General features: G+C 33.7%; 2 protein-coding genes and 2 non-coding genes across 6 annotated transcripts; 1 reads left to right on the top strand and 3 right to left on the bottom strand.

Annotated features, from left to right (window-relative positions):
* Positions 1-5,387: 5,387 nt before the first annotated feature.
* LOC139846300 (small nucleolar RNA snoR114) lies at positions 5,388-5,472 on the bottom strand. The gene has a single exon (XR_011759025.1). It is a non-coding gene; the product is annotated as a small nucleolar RNA snoR114 (small nucleolar RNA).
* Positions 5,473-5,480: 8 nt separating this feature from the next.
* On the bottom strand, positions 5,481-5,551 carry TRNAG-GCC (transfer RNA glycine (anticodon GCC)). The gene has a single exon. It is a non-coding gene; the product is annotated as a tRNA-Gly (tRNA).
* Positions 5,552-5,682: 131 nt separating this feature from the next.
* Positions 5,683-8,970, top strand: LOC139841693 (probable protein phosphatase 2C 26). Of its 3 annotated transcripts, none has more exons than XR_011757425.1 (11): positions 5,683-5,877; positions 6,252-6,303; positions 6,397-6,476; positions 6,634-6,715; positions 6,988-7,058; positions 7,157-7,236; positions 7,314-7,411; positions 7,772-7,895; positions 7,976-8,053; positions 8,637-8,685; positions 8,776-8,796. XR_011757425.1 is itself a non-coding variant. In XM_071831895.1 (11 exons), exons 1-11 carry the CDS (start codon positions 5,729-5,731, stop codon positions 8,826-8,828), a joined length of 921 nt encoding a protein of 306 aa, XP_071687996.1. In that variant the 5' UTR covers positions 5,683-5,728; the 3' UTR covers positions 8,829-8,970. The 3 variants fall into 3 exon arrangements, 2 of the variants coding, with proteins under 2 accessions (XP_071687996.1, XP_071687997.1); XM_071831895.1 differs by having other exon boundaries at positions 7,971-8,053; positions 8,776-8,970; XM_071831896.1 differs by lacking the exons at positions 5,683-5,877; positions 6,252-6,303; positions 6,397-6,476 and having other exon boundaries at positions 6,638-6,715; positions 6,988-7,045; positions 7,971-8,053; positions 8,776-8,970.
* A 120-nt stretch (positions 8,971-9,090) lies between these two features.
* Positions 9,091-11,860, bottom strand: LOC139841692 (uncharacterized). The gene is made up of 2 exons (XM_071831894.1): positions 10,948-11,860; positions 9,091-9,649 (listed from the first exon to the last, which is right to left on the bottom strand). The coding sequence occupies exons 1-2, from the start codon at positions 11,722-11,724 to the stop codon at positions 9,440-9,442; spliced, it is 987 nt and encodes a 328-aa protein (XP_071687995.1). The 5' UTR covers positions 11,725-11,860; the 3' UTR covers positions 9,091-9,439.
* Between the last annotated feature and the right edge of the window lie 8,585 nt (positions 11,861-20,445).

Genomic DNA, 20,445 nt, shown 5'->3' with positions numbered 1-20,445 from the left:
CAAACATTGGAAGACATGTTACGGGCATGCGTGATTGACTTTGGAACCAGTTGGGATCGACACTTACCGTTGGCAGAATTTTCATACAATAACAGCTATCATACAAGCATCAACGCAGCGCCATTTGAAGCACTTTACGGTAGAAAGTGCAGATCTCCTATCTGTTGGAGTGAAGTAGGAGAAAGACAACTTACTAGACCATAAATTATTCATGAAACCACCGACAAGATCATTCAAATACAACAGCGATTGAAAACGGCCATGAGTCGCCAAAAGAGTTATGCTGATGTAAGAAGAAAACCGCTAGAATTTCAAGTAGGCGACAAAGTCATGTTGAAAGTGTCACCCTGGAAAGGCGTTGTACGATTCGGTAAACGAGGAAAGTTAAGTCCTAGGTACGTAGGACCCTTTGAAATCACCGAAAAATTGGAACAATTGCTTATCGATTAAAGCTACCGCAAGAACTTAGTAGTGTTCACAACACATTTCACGTGTCAAATTTGAAGAAATATTTAGCTGAAGAGGATGTCGTAATTCCTCTTGACGAAATACGAATCAATGATAAACTCCATTTTATCGAAGAACCTGTTGAAATCATGGACCGTGAGGTCAAACAATTAAAACAAAGCAAAATACCGATAGTTAGGGTTCGTTGGAACGCAAGACAAGGACCCGAGTTTACTTGGGAACGTGAAGATCAAATGAAGCATAAGTATCCACATTTGTTCATTGATATCACTCATAAAACAGGTACTACTCAAAATTTCGGGACGAAATTTACTTTAACGGGGAGGTACTGTAATGACCCGGAAAATTTCGACTTATTTAAACCAATTCTCTATACGATTTATTATTTTGACACGTTAAACAAAGTCTGTTAGATTGAGTCTCAAAATTTTAGAACTGTTTCATATATACAATTACCTTTGACTACTCTCGACGATTCATGGACAATTATATGTATGTATGTATATATATATATATATATATATATATATATATATACAAGTAAAAACGACTTTCCTACAGTAAAACCCTATTTGCTACAGTAAAAATTACTTTGCTACAGTAACACACTATTTGCTACAGTAAACACTATTTGCTACAGTAACACTATTTGATGTCGACGAACTAGCAAACAAAAACGGAAAAGGCGGCCATGCGATCGCATGGCAAAAACACTGAAAACTCATGCGATCGCATGAGCTACAGTAAATCGAAAAGTACTATAAAAGGCCAGTTTGTTCCACGATATATTCACATTTTATTTTTCATCTGTAATTTAAATTTAAATTTATAATTATAATTATAATTTTAATTTAAGTTTAATAATAATAAGGTATATTTGAGGGTGTTTTAATTCGGGTTTCAAACCGCTTTAACTAAGGAAATATTGGGTATTGTTCGGGGTATTGTTCTTGTATCCAAGGCCAACCATACAGTCGTCTACCATCATTACGTCTACGCAATTTGCCTACAATATTGAGTCTCAATATTGAACTGTGAGTTTATAGTCTCCCTTTTTAAATACTTTAAATATTTTTGGGCTGAGAATACATGCAATTTATTTTAAACGCGATAAGACACAAGTACATACTAAATTCTACACTGAGTTAAACCGAAAATCCCTTAGCTTTGGTAACTAGTAGCTGCCAGCACATAGGATATGGACTGGTGGGCGCGAATAATTGTATATGGGATCCATAGGGCTTGACATCCCCGTCCGAGCTAGAGCGCTAGCCTTTTAACGGAAGTATGTTATTTGAGTTTAAGACACGTTGGTTTGCGTGTATTAAAACGAATGGGGTAATTATCACTATAGCGTTAAGTTTAGTTACCAGGGTGCTCTGTTACGTAGAATCTATTGATAAACTTTTGATGAAATCTTGTGGTCTATCTTTATATATGTTTATGACTCGAGCAATTAAACCTATAACTCACCAACATTCGTGTTGACTTTTTAGCATGTTTTATTCTCAGGTCCTTAGAATGCTTCCGCTGTGATGTGCTTGTTGCCTGCATGGAGTCTCTCATGCTTTGTACAAAGTTTATTGCATTCAAAATAAAACTGCGTTGTGTAATAAATAATTGGACTGTGATGTCAACCTGTAAATTAAAGACTTATGTATTTCGGGGTTTTGCTTATACCTAAGCACTCGCCCACATATTTATAACTTTCTATGTTTAGAAAGTCACTTATTTTAATGAATACAATATTTTATCAAAACGTATCATATAGAGGTCAAAACCTCACTGTGGAATCAATGATTAACGTGCCGCGTCAATAGCGATTTTGACGGGTCATTACAGCGTGACAGTAATTTTACGTAGCAACTTCTGAATTAATCTGAATTAAATTGCATACGTGTCATTTTTTCAATTAAACTAAATTAAATAATAATAACTCTATAAACTAACTCTTTCCTTAATTTGATATTCCATTCAATAATCTATTTTAATATTTTAGTTTCCATTTTTACATTATACGGAGTAATATTATTATTATTATTATTATTATTATTATTATTATTATTATTATTATTATTATTATTATTATTATTTGCATGTTGTTAAATTTTAAGTTTTCATTGTTTCATATACGAAGTAAATATCGTTACTTTTAAACAATTTCTTATTTACATTAGATTCTATACATTATAATTAAGACTAACTACAACTAATATTTTAAAGTTTATTTTTTAACTGCACGAGCTTAAAATCATATACTTTTTTTTGAAGACGATCACTCGATTATTTCAATTTATTTATATTTTGGTTTGTTAACATTGGATGATGATCATGATGTTTTCGAAATTCTGTCACCGGATTTTAAGTACTATAATCGTTCAATACTATTACACGTATACTTTTCCGCATATTAACAGTCGTGCAACATACGAGTTCAAAGCCTAATATTTACACTTGAGAAAATATAATATCATACGACTTCAAGTTTTAATTAATACTCATTAAATTTAATACTTTAATAATTAAAGACTACTATATTTATATTTTTAAATAAATAATATGTCATATAAATGAGCTCATAATCTAGATTATGCGTTATTATTCAATACTAATGTTTTCTATACAAAGGTTATTAGTAATAAATGGTGTGTTAATTGTAATTGTAATACCTATTTGATATATATAAATACTAACGTTATCGAATACTAATTTATACAATTGTCGTGCAATGACGGGCTCACGTGAGTATTCAATACTAAAGCTTTTGATACAAATATTAATAGTATAAATGATTTTTTCATTGTAAGTGTATTATAGATTTGATAAAATATCAATACTAACATTATCGAATAGTAATCCGTAAAACGGTCGTGCAACGCACGGACTCATAAAAATAGTTAATTATAATTAGTGTGCTTGTTAATGTTAATATAATTAGTTTTATTGTTTTACTAATAAACTTGTTATAAAACTCTTTCACTATTGCTGTCAATTAATTTCCTTACAAATTGATCAATTTGGGTCATGCTTTATTTTTTATTGTGCGAAATATGTATAAATAAAAAGACTAGGTAAAAAGAAAATGAGTTAAATTTTATATTTTTTTCGAAAAGTCAATAATTTCATTAACACGTTGGGCTAAAGGGAGCTCATGCCAATGTACAAGACTCGCAAAAATAGACGCTACAATGATGGTACAGGAAGCAGCACTAACAGTAAAGTTGCAGAGAAAACAACTTAACAACCTAGCCAAAACATTGCAGTGACTCGAGCTAGAGGAGTAAAAAACTGAATTTTACAGACCACAAGACAATGGGTTTGTAAGCCACACTAACCAATCAATCTTTACATTCTTGACTCGAGCGGAAATCCACTCAAAGGACCTAAGTTGAATTTCCATCAACACCATTGGACCGCACCAATTTTTGTTTGCAAAAACCTTTTGATTACGATTTCTCCACATAAATATGCACATGTTCATTCTATCGCTTGCCATATTTTCAACTCCAACGATGACATTGCTAACTGCTTTTTCCCCGGAACGCTTCGTTTACGCTTAGATTAGTCACCGGTCCCAAACCACACCATTTATAAACCCTTTCCCAAACATCCAATGAGTGTCGACAAAAGAAGAGGGTATAGTCAATTGTCTTCATATCGTGATCACACACGGGACACCTAACGGAGTCTAAATCTCTCCCTCTCTTGTCTAATTCAACACGGGTAGGGATACGCTTTCTTAAAACTTTCCACATGAATACTTCAACTTTTCCCGGAACCAAACTATTTTTTAGCGTTTCATGTCGAACTCTATCATTTAAAAACAGTCGATCATCAATTAATCTAGCTAGTTTTTTTGTAGTGAAATTACCGTTTGATGCTAACTTCCAATACCAAACATCGTTGCTTCTGTCTTGCTTTTCGTACGATTCTATCAGATTAGATAGTGCCTGGAGGTCATCGCAATTCTTCCAATCAGTTCTCTGTTCCAATTCCATGTTAAATGCTGCATCTGATTTCTCCAAGTGATTCTGTCACGTACCGTTGCACTATTATCCTCTTCTTGATGGTAGAATCTCTTGAACTTGTCCTTTAATGGAGTTTCGATCATCCATGAGTCGCCCCAAAAGCATGTGGCTTCGCCTTCGCCAATCTGTCTAACAATTGAGTTGCCAAAGTTCAACCCGGTCTCGATTATATCACAACCTGCACGCACAATATTCAACCAAACACTACTCTTCCCTTTCGGCTTGTTAAGGCTTGGAGGTAAGAGCAGCCCATTAGACCGTAAATACTTTTTAGAACCCTAACCCAAAGCGAGTTTGACTCAGTTTTGACTCGCCAAAACCATTTTCCTAAAAGTGCTAGGTTTTTTCCTTTTAGTGAACCAATAACCTCCTTCGCTATAAGGCAAAAGAGAATCTTCCCATTTGATCCAAATTATTTTTGAACTCTCACCCGCCCTGTCCCAAAAGAAGTTTCTTCTAATACACTCAAGGGTTTTTATCACACTCGATAGGGCACGAAAGAGGAAAAAATGATATAGCTGTAAGCTATTAAGTACTGATTTAACATGCGTTAACCTTCCACTAAATGAAACCGTTTTTGCCTTCTATTCCGCAAGCCTATAGTTGAATTTATCGATCACGGGTTTCCAACTTTCTACACAATTCATATTTCTCCCAATAGATAAACCTAGATAAGTAAAAGGAAATTCACCACTTTTGCATCCCACACGAAGTGCCATTCGATCTACTTCCTCTTTTATCACACCTAGACCAAAAATAAGACTTAAATTAATTTAAAAATATAATTTGTCATATGTGTTTTTTCTATTCGAATAATCGAACAGTTGAGTTAAACTTTATAAACTGAATAAAGAAGGTAGTTAGAAAAATTGAATTAAAATAAAAGTATAATTGCTCAGAAGTGTTCTTTTATAATCGAATAATCGAACAGTTGTGATGACCCACATCACATAGAACACAATTATCTTCACAGCAATTAAAGAGTGCACCAGCCGGGAATCGAACCCGGGTCTGTACCGTGGCAGGGTACTATTCTACCACTAGACCACTGGTGCTTGATGTTTTTATAATCCCAAAACTATATATCAACAATTAAATTTAAAAAATTGAGAAAAGGAAGGTGTTACGTGGCAAATTGTGAATCAACCCAGAAACAAAAACACACCCACACTTATGTGAAGTGATTATGTGTGAACTGTAAACTCAGAAATACAAACTTTGTGGTTGTAAAAATGGCAGTGAATGTTTCTTATTGTGGTCATCATCAACATCAATTGTTGTGTTATTCTGGAATTCAAGTACGACTTTCAAGAAAAAGAGTGACGAATATGAAATTTATTCGTTGTTGTTCTTCTTCTCCTGTGGCTAATCCTATTGTAAAGTAATTCTTTTTCACATCTTAAAATCATATTTAGAGTTTATTTGAATCCTGTTTTATAGTACTTTTTGTATTGTTTCGTTAATCAAATTTTAATTTTATATTTATATGTTATCTATCACAAATAAGGAAGGAATGAACAATGAACAGTACTGTTATAAATGAAGCTAAATGTTTTAGATGATGGTTTTGAAGGGCTGTGGTACAATAAATATTTGATGATTTTACAGCACTTTGAAGCTGTTAATAACATGATAGAAGATGTGTATTGTATGAAATGGAATAATGAAAACCTAAAGTACTATGAATACATAAATATAAAGCAGATTTTGTGAATGACTTGTGATTTTTTTATTTTTTTGTTTTTGTTTTTGTAGGCCTGAGTTGACTATCCGTGTAGGAACTCAACTCATTCCACACCCCAAAAAGGTACGTTCCGCATACAATACGGGAACTAGTGGTGTCGAAATAGGTGGTTTTGAAATTGCCACTAACAATGCTCAACCTATAATTTCTTTGAAGGTTGCAAAAGGTGGAGAGGATGCATTCTTTGTGAACAGTTACAATGGGGGAGTTATTGCTGTTGCAGATGGTGTTTCTGGGTATATTCCTCCTTCTTAACAACATCACTTTATATAACTGTTTATAAATGTCGTTATTCCAAACAAAACAAAAAAAGGAAAAAAAAAACATCTGTAAAACTTAAAACGATGAGTTATTAACTGCATATAACTGTCGGTCTTCGTATTTTGATGATAGGTGGGCAGAAAAGGATGTTGATCCAGCTAAATTCTCAAGGGATCTTATGAGAAAAGCTTCGTCTTTAGTTGATGATGAGGAGGTACGTATTTGTTTCTTTGGAGTAATTTCAAGACATTTACAATTAGTCAAACAGTTAGATAGTTATAATTTGGTTGATGATACACGTACACCACAAAAATTATCCATACACCACTAAATATGTCTTATAATGTTGTATTGAACAACACTCTAAAGCAGGTTTAGTGGTGCATCATCAAATTTAAGTGGTGTATAGATCGCTCTCCTTATTTCTCCCTTCAAAAATATTCTTTCTTAAATGATTTATTATGTTAAATGTTAATGTAATTACAGGTTAACTATGATCCTCGGATTCTTGTTAGAAAAGCACACGCTGCCACCTCATCAACAGGTTCAGCTACTGTGTATGTTTTGAAATGTATTCCAGTTTATCATCACTTTGTGCAATCATTTTTTATTTTTCGTGCTCCCGAATTTCACAATAGTTTTTTTGGTATACTAGAATCATTTCAATGCTAGATGAAAATGGGATTCTAAAGGTTGCTAATGTTGGCGATTGTGGGCTTAAGGTTATTCGCAAAGGTAACATGTTGAAAAAATAAAGTTATTTTAACCTTGAACTCCATTTATATCTTCCAAATTAAATGTTGTGCTTCTAGGTCAAATAATCTTTTCAACATTTCCACAAGAGCATTATTTCGATTGTCCGTATCAGTTGAGTTCAGAAGCAGTCACCCAAACATATCTAGATGCCACGGTAAGAAGGTTCATCTATCAACGAACATATCATGATTCTGTTTTGATTATATAACTAATAACTAATAGAAACTACTATATATCTAACTAAAATTTATCCGTACACCACTAAAAAAACTGTTTTAGATGGTTCTACAGTACAATATTATAATGCATGTTTAGTGGCGTACAGATAACTTTAGTGGTGTACGGATCATCACCTTTTCATAAATACAGACAAGAAAATGTTTGCAGGTCATTAAACTAGACCAATTTCAACCTGAATACCTTTTGACCTGTTACTCAACATGCCCAATTTAATCATCTTTCTATCTCCTAATGTTTATATTTCTTACATTATATCTTATATAAACAAATGCAGGTTACGAGTATCGAGTCAGTGAAGGGGGACATTATAGTAATGGGTTCAGACGGGCTTTTCGATAATGTTTTTGATGATGAAATTATTTCAACGATAGCTAATCATAAAGATGTCGCTGAAACCGGTACCTATTTCTTGAATCTTGTTTATCACATACTTCAATTTTAAGTTGTGTGAGTAAGTTTGGTTTGATTGCTAGCAAAGGTATTGGCTGATCTTGCTTACAAGCATTCAGTGGATTTCTACTTTGACTCCCCGTATTCGATCAAAGCCAGAAGCAGAGTAAATTTTTCGTTCCTTTTTATATTAAATTAGACTAACTTCATAAGCTCGAGGTGAAGAAATTGGTGGGGCAGGTCAAATTGAGCAACTTTGTTAAGTTGTTACTATGGGTCAATAACTATATCATGTTAAATGATATTACAAAAAAGATCAATATTAGAAAAACAAATTTAACTGCTTTAATCAATAGGATTTTTCTAACGACAGTCATTAGGGCTGTCGTTAACGTGCATAAAGGTTTTCGTTAGAAAAATCCTCTTTGGCCGGTTTTATATCTGTTTACCTTGGTAAACTCATTTCGTTTTAAGTGAAGTGGTTGATTTGACCATTAGAGATAAAATACAATGTGGAGGGTGGCAATTTCGACCCATTTGTCATTCTACAAAAATTATATAACTATCGTACAAAATATGTTTCAATCTTAACAAACCCAACCAGAACCAGACATTATTGTTTTGACCTGTTACACAGTAACACAACCCACTTCGACTCGATCACTTGAAACTTCTAGTATAAAACTATAATCGAAATAGTTGAATTAATTAACCCATAAAATAAATGACTTCTTTTGTCTGATTCACAGGGGTTTGATGTTCCATGGTGGAAAAAGGTCTTGGGGCAAAAGTTAACAGGCATGACCTTTATATAGTTTCATTCATCTCTTGTACCTTTAGCCGTAGTTGACGATTCGTAAAAAATAAAAGTTTGTTTCCCCTGTGCAGGTGGAAAGATGGATGATATAACTGTAATTGTTGGTGAAGTGGTTAGCAGTTAACATATTTTGATTATTACAGATTTTGTTTATAGCAGCTTAATTAACTTCAACATATTTGGTTCCATGTACATGTTTTGTATCTATTGGGTAATTTTATGGATATGATTTGTATCTATTTTGAAAATTATTTGTTAAGGACAACGGTTTCTATACTACAAAGAAACACTGCAAATCTATAAACAACCGTCATGGTAAACAACACTGCAAATATATAAAACTCAAAATCCTGCAGAAATTAACAAAAAAAATAAATAATCTGGCATTACAAAACTCACTATTTTTGAAAAACTTATTTGAAATAAACAACAGTTACAGCTGCTAAACTCACAAGTATATGTCATGAATACCACTATTTTTGAAAAACTTATTTGAAATAAACAACAGTTACAGCTGCTAAACTCACAAGTATATGTCATGAATACTATCTTACCTAAATCAAACCGAGCCTTCTGGTTTGCCTCAAATAATCGTTGCCAAATCGAGTGAAGCTCATAATAAATATAAAAGCTGGAAGTATGTAGGCCCCCAGACTCGGAGAACTCGATCTTTCTCTTTTTATATGAGTATTCCTCGATACAACAAGAATAAAAATTAGAATTTCAAAACTTAATTTAGGTCATTCTGCCACTTCTATCATCGCTATTTTGAAAAAATGACTTTCCAGCTTCGTATGTTGACCAGCAAATCGCAGCAGCCGGAGCATGAAAAAGCATTCTTGGCATCCATCCCCTAAAAAGTCCTCTGTATCCGTCTTTTCTCAAAATTGTTCTAAAAACGTCTCTGATTGAACCGTTAACGTATCTATCACATCCACATACACCCTGCATTGTAGTTAAAGTGTAAGATAGATATAAGTAACAAAAAAACAGTACTTTCTTGATTCTAAACCGTGCAAATATTTTAAACATTTGATGACACTTGAGATTAGGAAAGTGCTAAGTCTGTTAATAGGTCTGACAAGACCACCTAGATTCAAGCATTAGGTGCAGTAATAATACTGTATTAACATACTTTACATAATAGACTGACACAACATTATGACAGATTACATTTCAACTGCATGATGTCATTAATAAACTATAGGCAAGGGTTAAAATTATAAAAAAAGGTTAACTTAATATGGGAAACACTTCACAAACACATCAATAAAATGACATCTTGTTATAACGCTATGGCAACATCACGATCTATGAATACAAGAACCTAAAGTAGCAAATAACGCATCTTAAAAAAGGCTAATAAGATTTTCCATAACATAATCACAAATCTAAATAACCGAAGCATAAAGCTGGCTATGCATTCACTTCTTACATAAAGAGATTTTTGCTATTCGATAGCTTTATCGAGCTAACAGAACTTAATGAGATCAAACAAGAACTAAGCTAACTGACACTGAAACGGTGTGACTGGTTGTGTGTCATTGTGACATATAATGACATCGTCAAGCTACTCTAGATAACCTTCGCAATTATAGACTAAGCATATAGAGATATCTCCTATTAAAAAACTATCATCTACGAACTATTCAAGCTCAAAGATTGTAAAGCACAAATTTTTAATTTTGATATGTTACCAACACTAACATAAACAAATTCCAATGTTGCTTCAGCAAATTTTAAGCTTTTTAATAGCGCGCGCGCACACACACACACAGAGACAATTAAACAGAAACCTTTATACCCAAGAAGTGACCTTCCACCAATTATACAGAATACTTTTTAATGTCTAATAATCTATCAAATTTCAAAGACTGCAAAACACACATTTTTCAGCAAAATATGAAACCTTTCTTGAACTAACTGACACTGCAACAGTGTCTTAACAAAACAATGATAGAATACACAAGCCCATTAATAAAACACACATACTAATAATACTAATCAACAATGAATTTTATTTTATAAATCTTCAAGGTTATAAACAAATCAAGAAGCTTTTCCATTTAAAAAGCTTACCTGACACTGCATCCAAATCTTCAACTAACAATGAATAGTTTTCGCATGCCCAAATATAAAGCACACATTTTTACACTACTAAACACTGAGTAACACCATATCATGTGTAAACCTTACGTTCTACATCAAAATAATCATCTTTTTTTTCAGTTTACACAAATTACCTGACACTGCAACTGAGTTTTCACAACATCAAGAGGAGTAGTAACAGCAGCAGCCAATGCACCTGCTGCAGCACCAGCAGTAGCATGAACCACCAACCGCTCATCATTCGCACTATCATGCACCACACCAATCAACCCTCTTTTCGCCGCTTCATACGTCGCAAAATGCACCGCAGTAAACGGCGCATTCATCAATATTGTAGTCCTATACGATGCGTAAAAAGCCCTAAACCCTTCCTCTTTCAACACAACCCTGATACAATCAAACACACCTTTATAAGGACTCCCACTACCCAATTGCAACCTCTGTTTCACCATATCCATTGGTGTAAACACTGCATCACTCGCCACAGTCGCAAAAACCCCCGCCGCAGCGTGCGCAATCGGATTATTAGGGTTTTTCCGCGTAAAAGTCTCTTTACACATCTCATAAACGGAAAAGTATACGGCGTGTGCCGGACCGGCGCCGAGCCCCATGGCGCCGATGCCGCGGTAAAGTCCGGCGGGTCCGTCTGTCTTTAATATGGATTGTAAAGCTTGTCGGAGGCCCGCGGATTTAATCGGGCAAGATCCTAATACTTGCATACGGGTTTTAATTGTATCAATTGGAAACATGGCCGTGTGTTCAGCCATGCCGGCAATTGAACCGGCAATCATGAACTGCCAGAAGTGTAGGCCGTCGTGTGACGGTGAAACGGTGATTTCAGGGTGGTAATCTGGTGGTTGTGGGATTGGAATTAGGTCGGATTTTTTGAATTTTGCGGCTTCTGTTGCCATGGGATGAATTGAAATTGTAATTGTAGTTGTAATTGATTTGCAATTGCAATTGCAATTGCAATATTAATTATTACAGGAACGGGACTAAAAATTAGGGTTTTGAAACCCTAATAAAATTAGGATTTTGTTTTTTTATTTGTGCAGTCCAAAAGAGTTCAAAAGGTTTATTCCTGCGGAAAAACCCTCAATCCGTGTGACTATGTCACCCATACCGCCCACCCCGCTAGGTCTAAGTAAGCCGTGTAAAGCACCTCCCCCACAATACCCAATAGGAAGTTGCAGGCCGAGAATCGAACCTGCACCTATCTGTATTCAATAAGGCCCTCCTGTGAACCCTGGGATCATAAGCGACGGGTATCACTGAAGCACTGCTTTGTTGGTTAGTCCAAAAGAGTTGGAAGGGGCATTAAAGTGTGTTTTACACATCAGTTTACATTTTCTGTCGATTATGAGTCGGTACATGTGGAATCACAGTTGACATAACATGTTTAAGAGTTTTTGATATTTTAATTTAATTTAATTTTATAATTACTTACAAATTTTGGTGTGTCTATGACTTGAAAATTAACTTTTTATTTGTGAGTTTATAATTGTAGATAAATGTTCTAACTATGAAATTTAAATGAAAATGATCAAGCATATTTTCACAGAGTTATGATGAACCTACGCTTGAGTGCAATAACTAAGGTTTAAGGACAAATGATATTCGAACCTCCGACGACAATCGTGGATAACCCGCACCAGAGCCAGTATGATCCCGGTGGGGATGGTCGATCGTGAGTCCACCAACAACCTAGCATACAAGGTTGAGTGGCCATCAAGACATGAAGGATTCATGTATTGAATCGATGTTGAAGATCGTACGAATGTAATTCGTACGTGAGAGTATGCTTTATGTTACATAGAATGTAACGTGTACCTCTTAGGGTTTTAGAGCCATGTATTTATAGGCTAACGATTAGGGTTTGAATAGGATTCTATCCCTTTATAATCGTGATCTCCTTTCGAAATTAACATGCATTATTTAAGGAAACCGAATAAGGTCGGTCTTATCGTTTAGCTTAACGTGCAAGGTAAACAATTTGACCAAGTCATAAAAACCGCATCCATTGGTGTAGGCATGAGGAGCGCGGCTATACCCTTGGTTTCATTTGCATCGTACGTGGATGGTGGCATCTAGTACGCATATTCGGACTTGAATGCGTATTCCGCATAAACATGCAGATACACGTATCATTAGAAAACAATTTATAAAATGAATTGGGCCAATAGTATAAAGAAAGAAAATAATTGATAAAAACTAGAAAAATACCGGCCCGCGCGATGCGGCGGAGCCTTTCGGATTGCATATTCATATTTAACGTATCGTTATATATTTACAGAATTAAAAACGCGTTGGTACGGGTAAGTTTGGAAACACGTGGTTAGTATGTAGTGTACCTAATGGACTCCGCTCTTTTAACGCCAGAAAAATCGCATAAAAATGGAAAAGAACCATCGATATAATGTGGTTACTTTAGCTTGTTTAGTATACGTGTACGTGTATGTATGAAAAATATCCTGAAATAATTAGCGTTTTTTAAAAAACAGTCTGTTTCGCGTATAGCTAGTTGCGTTATGTTTATAAAATTCTTAGAGTTGAACGGTGATTTCGAAAAAAAATTAACTCGCGGCGAGCGGGAAGATATTGCCCGTTAAAAATTTGGGTGGAGTTTATTTAAGATTTTTAATTATAATTTTGAAGTGACCATGTACCCCTGGTTGGGGGGTTAGAAATGTAAATGTGTCAAAGTTTGGGGTGTTTTTTTTTCCTTGTTGTTGTTTTGGCCTTGAGCCTACGAGCAAAGTCGGGTGGGGTTGGGGGTTAGGAATGTAAATGTGTCAAAGTTTGGGGTGTTTTTTTTTCCTTGTTGTTGTTTTGGCCTTGAGCCTACGACCAAAGTCGGGTGGGGTTTTAGTATTATAGGAACAATAACCTTAAATTTTGATTGTTAATTTCATTTTGTTTTGAAATTTATATTCTAAAATAATTGTGTTGTAGCACTTTTCACGAAGAAAAAACGTATATATATTTGTGCTCAATTTGATTTGGATTTCAGTCATTTTAGAATATGATTATTTTTAACCAGATAAATAAATAGTTAATTTTTCAAACCCTAGATAAATCAAAAGTTTTTGAAAGATGCAACTGTTAGTGATAAAATTCATGAGGATGGAGCTGCAATTCACATGAACTTGTCGTGGTCTGAAGAGCCTACAGGACGTCGAGGGACGAGCTAGAAAATCTAACCAACTTGTAATTGGGTTTTTCTTTCAATCTCAAGAATCAAGATCATTGGAGATGGATTTTGGCAAATGATGGACTGTTTACGGACAAGAAGTTATCGACAATATTTGATAATCATTCAATCGCATTCAACATATCATCTCAGGAGACCCTTCGCAACAATCTAGATCCTAACAAAATTTATAATTATTTGTTTGGCGTGTGTTGAAGAAAAGGTTACCCGTAAGGATCGAGCTAGACAAGAGGGGAACAGACTTACATAGTGAGCAATGTCCACTTTTCGATGACGGTTTAGAAATGGTGGATCACTCTTTGATTTTTTGAAAAGCATGCTTTCGACATATGGACTCGTGTCTATAAATGGTGAAACCTCGGTAATTTTTTGAACCTTAGTTTTAACGAATTCTTGCGTGTCAATAATGGTCGTGCAATGACAAGTTGGGGCAAAAGGATATGGCAGGGTGTTGAATGGATATGCACGTATTTGATATGGAAAATTTGTAACATCCCGCATTTTTCCGTTAAATTATTTTAACGCCCGTCTTTTTATTTTAATAATATCCTTCGTAACTAAATTCGTATCCTCCGTTAGCTAACATTCTTAATATTTTTCCGTTATTGGATTTTAACATCCTCCGTTAATACGCGTTTTAAAATATTCCGTTTAGGTAATTCCCGCACCCGACTACAACTTGAGGGACTTGTTTTGCCAAAACCCCAAAATGGTGACTAGCACTTGACTAGTCAACCATCTTCCACCTCCACCCACTCATTCATCCATTTCTATTTTTTTTTCTTTCTTTCTTTTTTTCTCTCAAGAACACAAACATAAATCATCATCTAAATCCGGATCGGGAAGCAAACTTCAAAACAAATTACATATTCGTGATCATCTCTTCATCCTCTTCGATTTGGTACCAATTTCATCCATTTTGGGTAACTTTCTAAAATCACTAATTTTCTTTAAATTCGTGTTTTTGACTTGAAATTGTGTTAGTTAGTGTCTATGGCTCGTGTATAATATGAATATATGTTTTGTTTGCTCGATTTGTTGATTTGGAGTAACTAGTATGAACTTTGAAATGGGTGTGCTTAATCTTTGATTTTGGATGATTAAATGTTGTTTAATTGTTAAAGTTCATGTATTAAATGTGTTACTAGCATCATTAGCTTCAATTTGATGTGTAGGTTGATTAAGAAAACTTCAAAAGCATGATTATTGATTTTGAGATGTTTGACTAGGGTTTGATAGTTCTTGACATGAATTTTTGGATGCTTGAATGCCATGGAATGTTAATTGTTAGTGTTTAGTTGTAATGTATGTCTCATTACCTTCAAAACGGCATATCATATGTGAGAATTGGATTCCCGAAACTCAAAATGCATTTGATGAACTTGAAAATTTGAAAATAGACTTTTATTGATCACTTGACGAGAAATCGGTTGTTGAAAATGATGTTTTTGATTGATGATACATGTTTAGTTGTGTTCCTTGTCAAAAGAGCTTTCCAACGGTATAAGATACGCCTTCTAGTTGTTTACGGTTTGCGTTTTATGGTTGTTTGAAGTTTTGACCAAGACTTGAACATTTGAAACTGACCAGGCACCAGACCCCGTGTATGGCCGCGGCGCGGCGCTCCAGGTCGCGGCGCGACATAAGCCGCGTCCAGATTCTGTTTCCCTTGACCTTTTTACTAAAAATGTTTGACATGTTCTAGACCTCCAATTTACATGCAACTTGTTTTAACATGCTTATATATGAATAACTAGCATAGAAAAATAGTTCGGGACCCGACCCGAACATGTTGACTTTTTCGTTGACTTTGACCAAGTTTGACTTTTAGTCAAACTTAACCAAACTTTTATACAATCGTTCTAACATGCTTTTATACTTGATTCTTGCATGAAACTTGACAACGTGATTCACATGCTATACTATTCGAGTCGTAACGAGCCATAGGACTAATTGAACACATTTCGCTCGACCTTGTGTCGTAACCGGTTAATTGATACAACTTACTTGTTTAGGTCAAGGCTAAGCAACATTCATGCACACGTTTACTTTGTGAAGTACATTTATACTCTTGCAATCAAAGGTGAGATCATAGTCCCACTTTTACTCTTTTTGAACTTACATTTGGGATGAGAAAACATAAACATTTCTTTTACTAAGTGAACACAAGTACAGGAAAACAAACATTCTACATACGAGTTTAGAACAAAATCCTCAATTCGATTATCATTAGTTACACTTGCCGGGTGTAAGCGAGAACTTATGTTGTATGGATCCATATGGGTTTGACAAACCCTCATTCAAACGGTTCGCTACCGTTTACGAATGAAATATATTTTCGAGAAACAGTGTATGTTCTAGCACTAAGTGATGGGGTTCTATGGTAGGAATGTTAAGCATTGATAATTGGGTGCTCGTGAAACAAACTTTTGGAATGTATTACTATTATTTCATTGATGCAAATCTTGTGGTTCACTTGTACTTACTTACTTAAACCTATGATTTCACCAACGTTTTCGTTGACAGATTTCTATGTTTTTCTCAGGTCCTTGAACGATACATGATACATGCTTCCGCTCATTATTTTGATACTTGCATTGGATGTCGAGTATATATGCATACACAGAGCGTCTTTTGGCTACTTTTAAATTGTGTCGCATAAGTTTCATTTGTACTTATAACTTTGTAACGTAATTTTGTAGTGGAACTATTCTCGTAAACTTTGAAAAATCTTTACATTTGAAATGAATGCGACATATCTTTTGGTCAAACGTTGTTTTAAAGACTTATGACCACATAACGGGACCTAAGTAGACGGCGCCGTCAATGATGATTTTGTCGGGTCGCTACAGATGGTATCAGAGCTGGTTTAACCTTAGCCGTAAAGGTAGTCACGCGCGCCGGCTGTCAGGCCGGGCACTCATACAGACTATGCTTTTTGGCGGGTTAATCGTAGAGGGGGTTCTCACAGTGTTACCTGTGACGAAGCATTGGCTCTTACCCCTTGCGATCCCTTGGAATTTGAGGGTTGGCAGTGTGATGACCCGGAAATTTCCGATCAAATTTAAACTTTAATCTTTATTTGTTTCCGACACGATAAGCAAAATCTGTAATGTTGAGTCTCGAAAGTTTTGAAAACTATATTCATGTAATCAATTACCCTTTGACCATGCCTGACGATTCACGAACATTTATGTGTATACTGATAGGTATATATAATATATACTTATTAATTGAAAACGTTAACAAAGTATTAGATATAAAATACTTTACATAAAGGTATTTGTTCAATATGTTTATTTACGGAATTAAAAGATAATATCATAATGAGTTAGTAAAATTTTAATTAAGATTATTATTTTTATCATTATCATTAAAATGATTATTATCATGAATATTCTTAGAAAATAATACAATTTATTATATGCATCATTAATAATAATATTATTATTATTATTATCATTCTTGTTAACTATTAGTAATAAACTTATTAAAATTATCATTTTGAGTATTATTAATATCAACCTATTATTATTTGTTAATGTTATCATAAATTTTATTATCATTATCCTTAATGTTATTATCATATTATTATTATCTTTGTCATTATTATTAATATCATTAGTAATATTATTATTAGTAAATATTATTATAAGTATTATTATTATTAATATTATTATTGGAATTATTATTAATAATATATTTGCAATTATTTATTAAAAGGAATAACCCACGAATTTCTTGAGGGATTCAGTATGATATCACGATTGTTCTGTATAGACTTTTGTACCTATCTACTAGTTGATTCCTTTACAATAAACTAAATCCAAAATCAGTTAAGAGTAATATCATCTTTAGATTTTTATATATTTTCTGTACTTGGGTAAACTGTATATGTCGATTTCATTTCACAGTTGGGACCTAAAAATTACTACAAGCCAATTTCCAAGTTTAACTGCATCTGATTCTGGTATGAATCTTATTCTCCTTTTAATTTTTTTTTGTACTCTTCTTCCTGGATAGTATTTTTTGTCGAGTTATAAATTATATTTTGATTCGATTAAGCTTGTGTGGATGAGAAAACGATTCATTCAACTCTCTTGTCATCTTCACACTTCTACACCAAACGCCACCATTGAATACCCAAAACCACCTTCACCACCTTAACCGTCAATCACGTCATCTAATCACAAGGTGTATCTATTTTCTGTCATGAAGAAACAAACCACCTTGAACTAACATAAAAACCGCCATCTTCACTCTCACATAACCCACCATCGTGAGACTCTCACCACCTTTAGAATCCCTATCATCACCAATTCTTTCCCTGGTATTACCATCGAGTTTTCTGTTTCAGTCTAAAAGGAAAAATAGCTAGACAAACTACCATCGAGTTTTCTCCATGTACAATCACCAATATGAAACTATTACGCTGCAATTGCAATTGTTTCCTGATGACAAACCACACACTAGTGAACTTCTACCTATTTCCGTTTTATGGTTCGAACGAGACCCAAGACCAAACCACCCTTGATTGAGTACTACACTCATTCGTTGATACTATCGTCTTTAATCTTTATTGATCAATCACTGATACTCTTACTTGCTTTCTATCTTTGCTAATCTGGAACCACTTTGGAACACCCATCCTCACACCCTTTCTTTAATCAAGCACTAACAATCAGGAACCACCATAATCACTTACATCTTCTTTATCTTTCGTTTTCGGTTTATGGATATCGAATAAGACAACCAATTCCACCCTTTTCTTCCTCTTCTTCGTGAACTCTCTCTTTTCTTGCTGCTACAACCTTTGTTGGAGTTATTTTTAACAACGATGCAGTGAAGGTGTTTTGAGACACAGAGGGACCATGAATGATGAAACAATATATACAAAAAAATAAAAATTGAAACTGAAATCTATCGCGTATACATTCTGTCATTACCGACACCTTTAACTCCACTTATTATTTTTTTTTTCTTTTTCTCCACAAGAAGGGAAATCAATCAAGTATAAAAATGCAAGTTGTGGCCATTCTTTTGAGCCGTGAGTTAAGGGAGTGGGGTTGCAATACTTTTACTTTTTTTAGTTGTTGATATGGATGATTGAAATGATAATGATATTGCTGCAATGATAATGCATGTGGGATCACTACTAGCATGCCTATGATTAAATAATTGCATAAAGTCGAGACTCTTGTTGTTTCCATTTTCAAACGCCGACATCCTTTCGAGTATGTACCTAAATATCGAAATATTTTTGTTACTTTCGTGGGCTGTTCTTGAGCTGTGTACGCATATGTGTTTGGGGGCCACGATGCAGTTGTTTAATGGGTCGACATATATCCTTGTTATTTTGGAGCGTGTACTTGTGATTGGGTCAAGATTCATTGCATGATTTCCTGATGGGCCAGTAGCCGATTAATGATGATTCTGATGGATGTCGTGATATTAAGAAGATATAGATAATGATATGATCACAATAATATTACATGATTTTATGTTATATATGTTCACGATGATGAGTTGATATAGTTTAAGTAATGATGATGAGGTTAGTTCATGATGACGATGATATAAGAATAATGATAATGGCGAAGTTATGATTATGGTTATAAATATGATCATGATAATAACCCCGTTTGTTCTCGGTTCGATTCACCACGATCACACTCGATCGTTCAATCTCTCGTTATCTCGAAGGGTATAACCTATAATTCAATCTTTTTATTTTTAATATTGGATAATTTTGATTTATATATATATATATATATATATATATATATATATATATATATATATATATATATATATATATATATATATATATATATATATATATATATATTATAATTATGATTACGATAAACATATAATTAGTAATATTAATTAATTACTATTATTATTATTTATGAACGTTAAAGATATTATTATTATTATTATTATGATTATTAGTAAATCAATATTTTTTAAAAAAAAACTAACATTCTAACAAATAAATATTTTGAACATTAAATATATTTATTATATATGTATACTAATATTACATAAAAATTATGTTTTAACAATATCATAACATTAATTGAATTAGATATCAAATAAGTATTATAACATATTTTAAGTATTAATAAAATAAGAATATTAATCTTAATACATAACAAAATAAATATAAGTTGTTCGATTACAAGTATGTGTGTTAATATATATATACAAATGATATAGGTTCGTGAATCTGAGGCCAACCCTACATTGTTCAATTGTTAAATGACGTTATATGTATTTTTACTACAAAATACATTATGGTGAGTTTCATTTGCCCTTTTTACTTTTTACGTTTTTGGGCTGAGAATACATGCAAATGCTTTATTAACTGTTTTACAATATTTATATGCGTGAGTTTCATTAATCCCCTTTTAAATGC

Source organism: Rutidosis leptorrhynchoides, chromosome 4, assembly GCF_046630445.1.
Source record: "Rutidosis leptorrhynchoides isolate AG116_Rl617_1_P2 chromosome 4, CSIRO_AGI_Rlap_v1, whole genome shotgun sequence".
NCBI lineage: Eukaryota > Viridiplantae > Streptophyta > Magnoliopsida > Asterales > Asteraceae > Rutidosis > Rutidosis leptorrhynchoides.
This window is presented reverse-complemented; position numbering and strand designations above follow the sequence as displayed.